The 13,658-nt window shown below is 44.8% G+C and overlaps 1 protein-coding gene across 2 annotated transcripts in view; it reads left to right on the plus strand.

Moving 5' to 3' along the window:
- MUC13 (mucin 13, cell surface associated) overlaps positions 1-13,658 on the plus strand; it is a 35,608-nt gene that overhangs the window by 6,282 nt on the left and 15,668 nt on the right. The window contains exons 1-3 of one of the 2 annotated variants that reach the window (XM_057306493.1): positions 2,877-2,947; positions 8,472-8,688; positions 10,647-11,273. In XM_057306493.1, the coding sequence (XP_057162476.1) occupies positions 8,637-8,688; positions 10,647-11,273 (679 nt within the window). In that variant the 5' untranslated portion in view covers positions 2,877-2,947; positions 8,472-8,636. Of the gene's footprint in view, positions 1-2,876; positions 2,948-8,471; positions 8,689-10,646; positions 11,274-13,658 lie in introns of those variants that run through there. The other variant, XM_044382700.3, reaches the window with a different exon arrangement.

The following is a 13,658-nucleotide window of genomic DNA, read 5'->3' on the forward strand; positions in this document are numbered from 1 at the left end:
CACGTATTTACTTGACCCTCTAAGAAGGCATTATTGGGAAGTGTGGAAATATTTTTCGAAGGACTACAAATACTTGCAGGCAGATGATTACTAGGGAACTTGACTCAGCAGGACGAGATTGCTTCTGGAGAGAAGTTCTGCAGAGATGGCGGCCCACCTCCTGCCCTCCGTCCCTATGATTTACAGACACTAGCAGCCTTCTGGGGAGAGGAACCAGGGCCACTGGGGGAGAAGTCTCCATACAGGAAGGAAAAGTGTCCCTGGAGATGCAGGCCCCACACCGGGGCAAGAGATCAAAAGGGAGAGTAGTTTCTGGTTCTGCCCTGGGAGGCAGCTGCTTCCCTGAGTGGAGCAGAAATGGGGATTTTTGTCTCCGTCAACCTCAAAAATGAAATAGCTGGTTATTTTACCAACAAAATACGAGTATGTAGGAATAACAGAAGAATTGGCAACTATGGCCAACCACAGGCAAATCCAGAGACAAAGGGAGGGGAAGGTCAGCTTCTATTAGCTTTTAGGAGGAAATCAGGGAGGGTTGTTTTGAACACAAGTTCACTGGAGGGACAGCTGGGTGGCTCAGTTGTTAAGCGTCTGCCTTCGGCTCAGGGTGTGATCCCGGAGTCCTGGGATCGAGCCCCACATTGGACTCCTCCAAGGGGAGCCTGCTTCTTCCTCTCCCACTCCCCCTGCTTGTGTTCCCTCTCTCACTAGCTAGCTGTCTCTCTCTGTCAAATAAATAAATAAAATCTTTAAAAAAGAACAAAAACAAAAACCAAGTTCATTGGAGAAGAACAAGAGTTGGAGGTTGTGGCAGTTTCTCATTGGCTGCAAGCAGTGGTTAGTGCTTGTCGGTGGGGCAGGGATCTTCCTTCTTTAAAAGCAGGCGATGAAATTCCTATGTGAAAACTGTCCTCATCAAGATAAGAATGATCTTCCTTCTTCCTGCTGGTTACATAAGCTGCAAGGAGTGGTATGTGCGTGAGAGCGCCCCTTCAGGGCTTTCCAGCTCGGTTTAAATGAGGTCTCTTATTTTCACACCCCTGAAGAAAGTCAGCCAGGGGAGGGCTATTGCGTGCCCACTGTGTGCTGGCTTCTGCTGGGTGTTTCAAGGTGAGCTCTCCCATGATACATGCTCCCACCACATCCTGAATGTGTCCTTCATAGCACTTTGCACAGAGTTATCTCAGAAATGCTTGTCAGTTCGTCACTATAACCTCAGAGCCTGGGACAGTGTCTGGCACTTATATGACTCTAAAGTATTTGGTGAATGAAGGAAATAATGTAAACTCAACACTGGCTGGTGGAACCCAAGTCCAGTACCTCCCTGTATATATTACTTTGTCCTTTATTCACACTTAGTAAAAATACAGGATTGTTGAAATTTTCCTTTGTGTTGATGACTACATAATATTTTTCTCAAGAATTCACCCAATTTGTTTTAACCAAGCTCAGCTTTTGGACATTTATTTGGTTTGCATTTCTTTCTTTCTTTCTTTCTTTCTTTCTTTCTTTCTTTCTTTCTTTCTTTCTTTCTTTCTTTCTTTTTTAAGATTTTATTTATTTGAGAGAGAGAGAGAGAGAGAAAGGAGAGCATGAGCCAGTGGGGGGTGGGGATAGAGGGAGAGGGAGAAGCAGGCTCCCCGCTGAGCAGGGGGAGCCGGACAGGGGGCTCAATCCCAGGACCCTGAGGTCAAGACCTGAGCCAAAGGCAGACGCTTAACCAACTGACCCACCCAGGCACCCCATTTTACATTTTTTCTTTGAAAAATAATAGTGATACATCGTTGTACAAATGTCTTTGAGCACATGTCTAGCTATTTCCTTAGGACAAATTCCTAGAATGGAATTGCTGGTCAAGGGATATGTCCATTTTCTTTTCTTTTCTTTTCTTTTAATTGAAGTATAATTAGCATACAGTGTTATGTTAGTTTCAGGTGTACAATATTGAGTCAGCAATCCTATACATCACCCAGTGCTCATTACCGTCACCAGCTTCTTCACCCGTCCCCCCAGCCTCCTCCCCCCTAGTAACCATCAGTTTGTTTGCTGTAGTTAAGAGTCTGTTTCCTGGTTTGTCTCTTTTTTTCTTTGTTTGTGCATTTGTTTTGTTTCTTAAATTCCACATATGAGTGAAGTCATATGGTATTTGTCTTTCTATGACTGACTGATTTTACTTAGCACAATACCTCCTAGGTCCATCCATGTTGTTGCTAATGGCAAGATCTCATTTTTTTATGGCTGAATAATATTCCATTGCATATATATCATGTATATATCATATCTTTTTTATCCATTCATCTATGGATGGACACTTGGGGTGCTTCTGTATCTTGGCTACTGTAAATAATGCTGCAGGGAACATAGGGGGGCATGTACCTTGTCAAATTAGTGTTTCCATTTTCTTTAGGTAAACAGTAGTGGAATTACTGAGTCATACGGCAATTCTATTTTTAATTTTTTACTTCCTCTTTGATTTCTTGGTTGACCCATTCATTGTTTAGTAGCATGTTATTTACCCTCCATGTATTTGTGTTCTTTCCACATTTTTTCTTGTGATTGATTTCTAGTTTCCTACTGCTGTGGTCAGAAAGATGCATGATACAATCTCAATCTTTTTTAATTTATTGAAACCTGTTTTGTGGCCTAACATGTGAGTTTGGCTGCTGGCACTGCAGGCACACCAGTGTGTGTGGTTATCTTCTCCACTCCAGGGCAGGAGCTGCTTTGGAGGGACTCCTGCTGAGTGGTGCAAGTTGGGTGGGGAGGCTGTACGAGACCTTGGGGGTGGAGCGCGAGGTGCTGGCCGGCTAGGTAGAGAGTGTTCCTGCTGGTTCTGCAAGTGTCCTGCTACCTAAGCGGGCGGGTGGAGAGGGGGAAGGTGCATTCAGCTGTTGAGTTCTTGGAGAAGTCTCCTAAAGAACCCTGCCCCTCCAGCACCCGTTCTGAGGTTAGTAAATAAATCTCCTTCACATATACCCCAGGCGCTGTTCGAACTGCTGCTTCTCTGCTGTATCTCGGTGGGGTGGTCATGCCGGCTCTTACAGGGCGGGGACTCCGTCTGCTCTCGCCCTCAGCTCTCCTGGAGCTAAGCCTGGTGATTTTTTAAGTACCCAGAGCTAAGCCCTGATTATTATGAAACTTGAAAAGTTAAGCCCCCTGGTTTTAAAGTCAAATGTTATAGGAACCCGTCTTCCCCGTGCAGGTCTCCCATGCCGGGTGGTGTCTGATCCTCTTCTCCGTGCTCCTGGTATCCCTCCTGCTTGTGGTTAGTCCTGCTGGGGGTTTGGTTCCCAACCTGTCTCTGCCCCTCCTCCCCTTCTCGAGGGGCCTTTCTACAGTTCGCTGTGGAAAGTCTGCTCTGCCAGTCTTCGGGTTGTTTTCAGAGTTAGCTGCACTAATCTGGCTGTTATCTCAGCATGTCTATGGGACCAGATGAGCTCAGGATCCTCCTACTTTAACATCTTTCCAGCAGTTAGGATATGTCCATTTTTAAAGGTCTGTAATACTTATGGCTAACTTTCCCTTCCCCCAAAGGCTGTATATAAGGTCTGTTTGTCGCACACCATTGCCAACAGCAATTTTTATCATTCTTTAAATCTCTGCCCTGAAACAGGCCTACAGTCATAGTATCTAATTGGTTAAAAGCTGAGCAACCTCGAAGGGAATTGCTTGTGAGTACATGACAAGGTTTTATTTTAAATTTGTCATAGAGAAAACCATTCCTTAGAAAGCCAAATCAAAAATTCCTTCTTAGAAGAGACATTTCTTTTTTTTTTTTTTTTAAGATTTTTATGTATTTATTAGAGAGCAAGTGCAGAAGTGGGGGAGGAGGGGCTGAGGGAGACAGAGAAACAGACTCCCCTCTGAGCGCCGATCCCTACATGGGGTTCAATCCCAGGACCCTGGGATCATGAACCGAGCCGAAGGCAGACACTTAACCGACTGAGCCACCCAGGAACGCCAGAAGAGACATTTCATACGTAACTTGACCAAGAATCAAAAAGAATGTCTGGTTAAAGATTATTGGGATAGTTGCCAGTTGAGTTCAAGCCTTTAATGTCAAGTTAAACGTCATTGACCTCCCCCATGACTGACAGTCAGCTGGGGGGTATAGGAGCCAAATTCCCAAGAATAGGCACTTATCTGATTAAATTCCATTAGAAAACAACAGAGTTCAGCTCCACTGAGGCTTGGTTTAGTTTTCTCTTGTCCTAGTGTAATGTGGGGTGCTTCCCCACCCCCGTAAGGCTTGGTTTAGTTTTCTCTTGTCCTAGTGTAATGTGGGGGTGCTTCCCCACCCCCGTAAGTCTGAAGGGCCTTTTCTTTAACTCACCCAAGGATGGGTCCTAGCATGGTGTCTTCTGAAAGTCAGACAAGTTTGTACTACCTTCAGATTCTTGACAAACTGCATACTGTCTTTACTCTTTCTTCTAAAATATTGTTCTTGAAATCGGCTTACTTAAGACCTAAGTGAATTTACGTTTTTAAGATTTTATTTATTTATCTGAGTGAGAGAGAGGGAGCATGGGGGGTGATATGCAGAGGGACAAACAGACTCCCTACTGAATAGGGGACTGACACAGGGTTCAATCCACCCAGACACTCCATGACCTAAATGAATTTACTTTTGTTTATTTTTTAAGATTTTATTTATTTGTTTGAGAGAGAGAGAGAGAGCATGAGCAGGGGGGAGGGGCAGAGGGAAAGGGAGAAGCAGACTCCCTGCTCCCCAGTGTGGGACTTGATCCCAGGACCATGGGATCATGACGAGCCAAAGGCAGATGCTTAATGGACTGAGCCACCCAGGCACCAAGATGAACTGCTTTTAAATTAAACTTTACATCATCACCTCAAATAAAAACCTAGTTTCCTTTACCATAAATATTAAGTCACCATAAAATAAATACAATAAAAATAAAGTGTTAGTGGGTTCTAGGTAGATATCTCTGCCAAAGGCTCTGTGCCTGGGGCTGCTCCATCTTCCTTGTCAAGGGAAATACGCAAGTGTTCAGAGCACAGCTAGATATACTGGCAGTAAATGTGATTTTCTCCCGGTGTAATCAGAATGACTGAAACACGTTTGAAAAGGCAATTACTTTCCCCCTCCAAGTGAATCAGTGTTTTCTAATGGTGACCACAGACCACCTAAAATCATCCTGTGTGCCACAGTTGGACTGGCTGTCACACCTGAGCACACGTCGGAGTTACGTGGGTCTTGTTAAAACACAGATGGCTGATGCACTAAGTCTAAGCTGAGACTAGAAATGTACATTTCTAGAACGTTCCCAAGTCATGGGGTTGCTGCTGGTCTGGGGAACACTTCGGGGGCCACCGCTCTCATCGAGTCATCTCTCATTTTAGGAGTCAGTGGACTGGGGAAGCTGACAGGTGTGAACCAGAAACCACTGCAACCCCCAAACAGGTGCTCACGTACTTCCTTCTGTTGGTGGCAGTTTTTCCCTCAAAGAGCAACAGGCGCGGGCCCAGCGCTAGCAGCCTTAAGAGCCATGTTATAACCTCCAGAACCGCTCCCTCCTCTCTGAGGAAACCTGAATGACAGTCTGGGGGGAGAGGGAGCTCCCGCACCTGCACCTGCGCACCTGCGTGGAACCGCCCCCTCGCACCATTCAGCGAGTGGGTGAGAGGTCAAGCTACTTCCTGGGGAAAGCACCTCCATAGAACTTCTCCAGGAGCTTAATTCCAGAAGATAGATAATGGAGTGGTGATGTCAGAGAGGCAGACCGGGGCCTGATCCCACAGGGAATGTGAATTTTATTCCAAGTACAACAACAGGAAGTTGTGGGAGCATTGAAGCAGGAGAAGGCAAGGAGGGTTCTTGGTGGTCCCAGCTAAAGGATTTGCTCTCCCCACCTGGCCACAGCCCCTCAGTTCATTTCTTCCATGACCATCCTCACAACATGAGCTTACTTGGTCTCTTTGTTGATTTGGTTGTCTGTTGCCCACCTTCCATGAGAGCGTTCTTGCTTTGTTCACTCCTCTGTCCCCAGCAGAGCAGCTGGCACGGAGCAGGTGCTTGGTAAACATTTATGGAATAAAGGAAAGAATGGGCAAATGCCATTCAGTTTGCTGAGGTACAGGGGCCAGGGAATGCAAAGTAAATGAGATACAGTCCTGGGTCTTCAGGTTCACAGTGTATTTGGATAACTTATTTTCCAAAAGTTGGTTGTCATAATCAGATGATTTATAAAAGAGAAAATAAGATGCGTAAAACAATGTAGGGAAAGTGCTCTTCACTCATTTCAAAGACATGCTACTAGCAAAACAAAATGAAATAACATTTTACATCTTTAAAAATGCTTGCATGGATAATACCCAGTTCTGGTGAGGGTGCAGATAATTTCATAAGCTTATAAAGGCTATATTCCCTTCAGAAGGAAATTCAGCAACAGAATTAAGAGCTATAAAAAAATATTTTTGGGGGGTGCCTGGGTGGCTCAGTCCGTTAAGCATCTGTCTTGGGCTCAGGTCATGATCCTGGAGTCCTGGGGTAGAGCCCCACCTCAGGCTTCCCACTTAGTGGGGAGTGTGCTTCTCTCTCTGCCACTCCCTCCTCTCATGCTCTCTCTCTCTCTCTTTCTCACTCTCTCTCAAATAAATAAATAAAATCTTATAAAAATGGGTTTTTTGACTTAGAAATAACATAAAAAATGACCCTCTGCCTGAGAAATTCACTTCTGGGACTTTATCCTAAGGAAATAATTTCAAATGAATGGAGAATTATATGTACAAACCATTAATACAGCAACATGGATGAATCTCAATTATGCTGAGTGAAAGAAGCCAGACCAAAAAATAAAAATTCCCAAACCCAGCACATCTGTATGGTTCCATTTATAGAAAATTCTAGAAAATGCAAACTAATCTATAGTGACAGAAAGCAGATGAGTGGTTACCTCAGACTGGGGGTGTGGGGACGGATGGGCACAAAACTTTTGGGAATTATGAGACTGTTTGGTATCTTGATTATGATCATAGTTTCATAGGTATATGCCCATATCACAACTTTATGTGCAGTTTACTTTACATAAATTATACCTCAATAAAGTTGTAAAAGAAAGGAAAAAGAAAGGACTGGTATACACAGTAACATGGATAAATTTTGAAATCATCGTACTAAGGAGGAGATTCAGACATAGAATAGTACATACTGTATGACTCCATTTATAGACAGTTCTAGAAAAAGCAAACTAATCTCTAGTGACAAAAAGCAGGTCAGTCATTACCTGGGGCTGGGGGTGGAGGGAGGAATGGGCTGCAAAGGGGCAAGAGGAAACTTTTGGGTGTGATAGGAATGTTCTGTATCATGATTATAATGGTGGTTTCACATGGATATACATCTATCAAAACTAACTGAATTTTACACTTTAAATGGATCCGTTTATTGAGGTAAATCAGACCTAACTCAATAAAGCAAATTTAAAAAGAAAAAAGAAAAGATGAAAGAGGCTTTGATTTAACTTCTGGTGCCATGAATCCTTCAAGCTGAGAATAATAGCATGGGGAGTCTTTGGGAAAAATATTTAAATGGGCCTCTTGGCTATATAAGAGCAAACCCGAAATCCTATTCCTGAGCCAAGACTTTTGCGACAGCAAGGAAGTAAACTTCTGTGTAATAACATAAAAAAATTTGTCTTCACGAAGGTCAGAGGTAAAACTCTGGCTACTATTCACAAGGAATCACTGGATTCACCCCTCTGGCTGGGGCTAGACCCTGAGGGACCTGGGGTTCTGAGCTGTAGGGAGGGAGGCCTGAGTTAAGAAGCCCCCACTCTGAGTGATGGGGCTGGTTCCTGAAATGGGGCGAGAAGTCAGGGGCTTGGGGACAAGAGGTGAGTAGAGGAGCTGGGAGCAGGTGGCTAGGCCAGCGAACAACCAGGAGTGAAGACATGTAGTCATCTGTTGTAAGTTTTTCCTTTTTCTGCACTGCATTTCCCACTGTCCCAGCTGTCACCCACAAGCCTTCCGTAAATTTAGGCTAAATCCTACAGTTCTATATTAACTGTGTTTGAGGGCATGAATGGGGGGCTGTGTCCAGGTAAAGTGCCATGTGGAGAGCCACGGAGGCCTGGAGACAGGATTACAAACTTGCTCGAAGTGACCATCAGGGAGGCCGCCCCAAAGCTAGGCCACAGTGCGGGGAAACCACGGTAGAGCTCCTCAGGGATTCTTGGAGCTCTAGCGGGAGGAAACTGCATCTCCACACTCCAGGGGCAGGGAGTGGAGCACAGATGCTCTCATTGGGTGTTCAAAGGAGCGGTGCCCTGCTAAGAGGTGGTCGCCCAGGGACAGTTGAGATATAAAGAGATTAACTACTCCCCCACCCCCAGCCCACACAACCTCCCAAGGACGTTTAGGCTGTTTTGGGCTATTTGGGACTGTAATAATTTGGCTAGAATATTTTGAACAAAAAAATACTCTCTAAAGCCAGACCCACTTCTTTTATCTCAAAGCTCAGAAGAGACCTCTGGTAAAGGACCAAACCCCAACAAGTAATTGCCTCTGGCTGGCTGACGTCAGTTAATGACTGGACTTTGTACCCAAAAAGCGAGTTTAAAACGAAAGACAGTTGAGGGGAAGTCATTTCCCCCTTGGATTGTCCAGCAAGAACATCTAAAATGAGAGCCCTTGCTCACCTCACTCTTCTCAGCCTCCTTTTTGTAACCTCAGGTAAGACACATTTTACAATTTTTAAAAAATGATTGTTATTTTTACATTTTAAAAAAAGATTTTAAGATTTTATTTACTTACTTATTTCAGAGAGCGTGCGCAGGCACAAGAAGGGAGGAGGGGCAGAGGGAGGGGGGAGCAGGGAGCCTGATGCGGGATCCCAGGACACCAGGATCATGACCTGAGCCGAAGGCGACGCTTAACTGACTGAGTCACCCAGGCGCCCAACATTTCACAATTTTTAAATCTTTTAATTACGTTTGCTGTCACGGAGATAGAACCAGCAGCATGCTCAAGGTACCCGTTCCATGGCCCAGCAGGCTATTTTCTGACTCTGCTCAAGGACATAGGGCATTGCAGTCTGTGGTGAAGGAAGACAGAGCAGAAGTCAAGGGGCCTCTGGACTATGGGGTGTGGGGTTCAGCAAGTCAGAGATTTGCCCTCCAGAGTTCCTCAGGCCAGACAAGAACAATCAGTATGTTCCCAGGGCCTGGTGCCTGATAGCCTTTCCTTTGGCCCCGAAAGGGCCTGGTTTAATCCCTGGTTCTAGCATCGAACCTTTTGCCCCCTTCCACATGGAAATTAAGGCTTACCTCTGGGCAAATCCCTAAACCCCTCTGGGTGGCGTTGTGCCCTTCTATCGAATGCGGATGCTCGTATCAATTTCACAGTTACTGTCTGGCACAGGGTAAGCCCTTGTTAGAAGAAAAGAGAAGGAGAAATAGGTCAAGATGACCAGCTGGTGAGCTGTTTCCTTGCTCCTGGAAGAGCAATTGTTTATCTCTTCAACCTTTAAGGATTATTTGAGCCAGGCCCTGTTGAAGGTGAAGAGCCAGATTATACCAGCCAGGGGCTCACAGACCCAGGCCATCAGCATGGTGTTTTTTTGTGGTTTTTTTGTTCTTTTTTTTTTTTTTTAATCCGAGGGTTCAGGAATTGCTTTCTTACTAAAGCTTTTTTTCCCCTCTCACTAAAGCATTTAATAATTTTTTTTAACTGGTTGTCAATGTCAGTTTTTTGAGACAGTAAAGGGTTCTAGGATACTAATCACTGGACTGCTAAGAGTTTACTACTCCGTGTGTCCAAGGGTTCCTAAGAGTTGAAAAAAGGCAACTCTGATGATCACCATAGCCCTTAGGGCAAAGATCATCTCTATTCATCTTACTCTTTAAAAAATTGTGTCTAAAATTATTAATGGGTAAACATCACTAGAAAAATTTTTGGAGGAAGTTTAACACACACTTAATGAAGTATTTTTATTTCATCATTCTTTTAAACACACCCCCTTTCCAATGCTCCCTAAAATGCCACATAAATGGGAAATGAGGACAGTTGCCTCAAACTGTAAAGACAAAGGGAGGTGACTTTCAGGTCGTAACCGCGCCCCCTGCTGGCGCTTTCAGTTGTCCTCCCAGAGGACTACTCAAGAGTATTACACCAGATTTATAGTTCTGCAACTGCAGGCAGAAAAGATGTTACTTCTTGGTACTCATCTGCATACATATTAATTTTTTGTAATAGATTTCAATAACATTTTTCCAGTTTTGTATGTTTAATTTTCAATTTTATTTATTGTGGGGTTTTGTGTGTGTGTTCGAAGTAGTCCTGTATTTTCATGTTTGTTTTTTTAAGATTTTATTTATTTGTTTGTCAGAGGGGGAGGGGGAGAGAGGACAAGCAGGGGGAGCGGCAGGCAGAGGGAGAAGCAGGCTCCCCGCCGAGTGAGGAGCCTGATGCGGGGCTCGATCCCAGGACCCTGGGATCATGACCTGAGCTAAAGGCAGATCCTTAACCAACTGAGCCACACAGGCATCCCATGTATTTTCATTTTTAACGTAGTCAATTATATTTGTTTTTCAGAAAAGAATGATTGAGTACTAATTAGTATTAAATAATAGCAACTGCCATTATATATTGAATGTTCTGTCTTCTGAAACTTGGTATCTCTGTTTCCCCAGCCACCCAGTTAAACTCATCTACCTCGCCTTCAAGTAGTAGTCTTCCCACAAGTAGTGCAGCTACTACCACCGTACCAAGTCCACCTAATTCTAACACCACCGTACCAAGTCCACCTAATTCTACCAGCACCTCACCAAGTCCACCTAATTCTACCAGCACCTCACCAAATCCACCTAACTCGAACAGCACCTCACCAAGTCCACCTAACTCGAATAGCACCTCACCAAGTCCACCTAATTCTACCAGCACCTCACTAAGTCCACCTAACTCGAACAGCACCTCACCAAGTCCACCTAACTCGAACAGCACCTCACCAACTCCACCTACTTCTACCACCATCACACCACCTCCATCTGCTCCTACAGTTCCTGTATCAAGTGCAGTTCCAGACTCCAATGCCACGACTACAGAAACTAAATCAACCACAACTGTAGCGACCACTAACACCACCTCACCTGTAAGTGGTAACTCAAGCTCAGCTGCTCCATCTCCAACAACACAAACGAACAATAATGGATCAATCACCACCCCAAACACACAAAATAATTCCTCAGAGGTTGTTACTTCAGTGACTTCTGGCAACGTCACTTCACCCATGATTAGCACGCCAAAACCTGGTCCCACAGGTAAGAGCGATTCCGTCCCTCAAAGACGGCTTGCTTGTAGGGTCAGGGCATTGTGGAGGATGGTAGGTAAGTGTGTTCTGCTGGTGGAGGGAAGTGGGTATAAAGACACCTAAGGTTTCCTTGACTATGAACCCCTGGAATTAAAAACTCTTGAGTCACAAAGGCTAGTAGTGATGGCAGGGACCCTACAAGATAACCCACGGTTTCATTCTGTTCTCCTTTCCTTCCCACCTGTGTCGCTTCAAGCTAGAGGTGGAAGGTTTTTGTGAACGTGAACATCATGCAAGCTACGTCTCCGGCTTCCTTCTCCCTGGGGAATTTTTAGAAATCGTTTCAGCTTCTCTGAGAAGGCCAGGTCCAAACAAGCACTCTCTCGCCAGCCCCACTGGTCTAGCTCCCCGATCTACCTAAGGAAGGAGTCAGTTCTACCCTGACTCCTTAACAGTGTTGTGAAGAATGTGACATTACGATCACAGTTTGGAGTTTGAGTTAATTCATGGAATTTGAGCCTGAGGGATAAAGAGCCAAACAGGAACAGTGCTTGAAACAGGCCTAGACATGATTGGGGCCATTGTCCAAAGGACAGATGTTTCGGGAATGCTAAGAGATGGCAATTGACCTCAAGCCAAAACTATTGAAACCACTTGCTCATTTCCCAAAGTTTGGTCTAGAATAGGGGTCAGCCAACTTTATTAGCGAAGACAAACTAGTAAATATTTTAGGTTTTGTGGGCCACAATACAGTTTCTGTTGTGACTACTCCCCTCTGCCATTTTCACATGGAAGCAGTCATGGTCAGTATACAGGAAGGAGCCTGGCGATAGACCAGTAAAACGCTATTTACAAAAACTGAAGACTAGCCAGATTTGGCTCATGAGTCATAGTTTGCCAACCCCTGGTCTAAAATAATCCTCAGATCTAGCCTTGAAATGTCTAGATAAACCCTGTCTTTCTCAGGGAAACTGAGGCCCAGCGAGGGCTACAACTTGCCCAAGGTCAGAGAGCAAGTTGATGGCCCCCTACACTGACTTCTTTTGGTTTCCCCAGTGTTTCTGACAGTTGTAAGAGATGAATGATTAAGCAGGTGGAGCCAGAGCCTGTGTAGAAGACCTGGTTCCCAGGTTGCTTTCATGTTTGAAGGGCCCACTCTGAAGACGAGGCCACCTGGGGCACAGCGGCACAACCAGCTCTACTGGAGTCAGGAAAGGGAGCTTTTCTAAGCCATTCCTGCTTCCCCGGTCATTCTCTGAGTAAGGCAGCCACCTTGTGTTCTGGCCTGATCACTAGCTTACTGTGGGGAGGGAGCAAATCACTTCTCTCTTGGCTTCAGCCTCCCCAGCCAGCCGTAATAAGGTGTGATGGACTAACGAGCCACCAAAGTCCCTTCCAGCTGTACCATCTTGTGCCTTTACTCCTGGCGCACACACAACCAGTGGACAGGTCTGCCCTTCATTGCTGGAGAGAAAGCATATACCAGGAGTTACTTGTCTGGTATATCCTGAGTGGAGTTGACTCAGTTTCTTCCCTGGGATTTTCCAAACCATCCTTGCTTCCTTACAGCTGAGGCTTTTTAAAAACCCCTTTCATTTTACTTAAAATAGTAACTCATGCCTTTATGAGATACTGAGCAAGCTTGCTTTTGTCCCAGGAAGGCTTTTTTTTTTTTTAACTCTTTAAAAAAAATTTTTTTAATGGACTTTATTTTTTGGAGCAGTTTTAGATTCACAACAAAATTGAGAGGAAGGTACAGAGATCTCCCATATATTTCCTGCCTCCACAAGGGATAGCCTCCCTCATTATCAACATCCCTCACCAGAGTGTATGTTTGAGACAACTGACGAATGTTCCCTGACACAGCATCATCACCCAAGTTGCACAGGCTACGCCAGGGCTCCTTGTTGCTGCTGCACATTCTATGGGTTTGGACAAATGAGGAATGACGTGTATCCATCATACAGTATCAGAATACTTACACTGCCCTACCAATTGACTGTGCTCTGCTTACTCATCCCCTACCCCCTCCCCAACCCCTGGCAACCAGTGATCTTTTTACTATTGCCATGATTTTGTCTTTTCCAGAATGTCATGTAGTTGGACTCACATGTTAGTCTTTCCAGGTTGGCTCCTCTCACTCAGTACTATGCATTTAAGACTCTTCCATGTCTTTTCATGGCTTGATGGCTCATTTCTTTTTGACTCTGAATAATATTCCACTGTCTGAATGTACCATGGTTTTATCCATTCACCTACTGAAGAACATCTTGGTTGCTTCCAAGTTTTGGCAGTTACAAATAAAGCTGCTGTAAATATTCCTATGCAGGTTTTTGAGTGGACATGTTTTCAGCTCCCTTGGGTAAATACCAAGGAGTGAGCTTGCTGGTAAGAG

Source organism: Ursus arctos, unplaced genomic scaffold (genome assembly GCF_023065955.2).
Source record: "Ursus arctos isolate Adak ecotype North America unplaced genomic scaffold, UrsArc2.0 scaffold_4, whole genome shotgun sequence".
NCBI classification, from domain to species: domain Eukaryota; kingdom Metazoa; phylum Chordata; class Mammalia; order Carnivora; family Ursidae; genus Ursus; species Ursus arctos.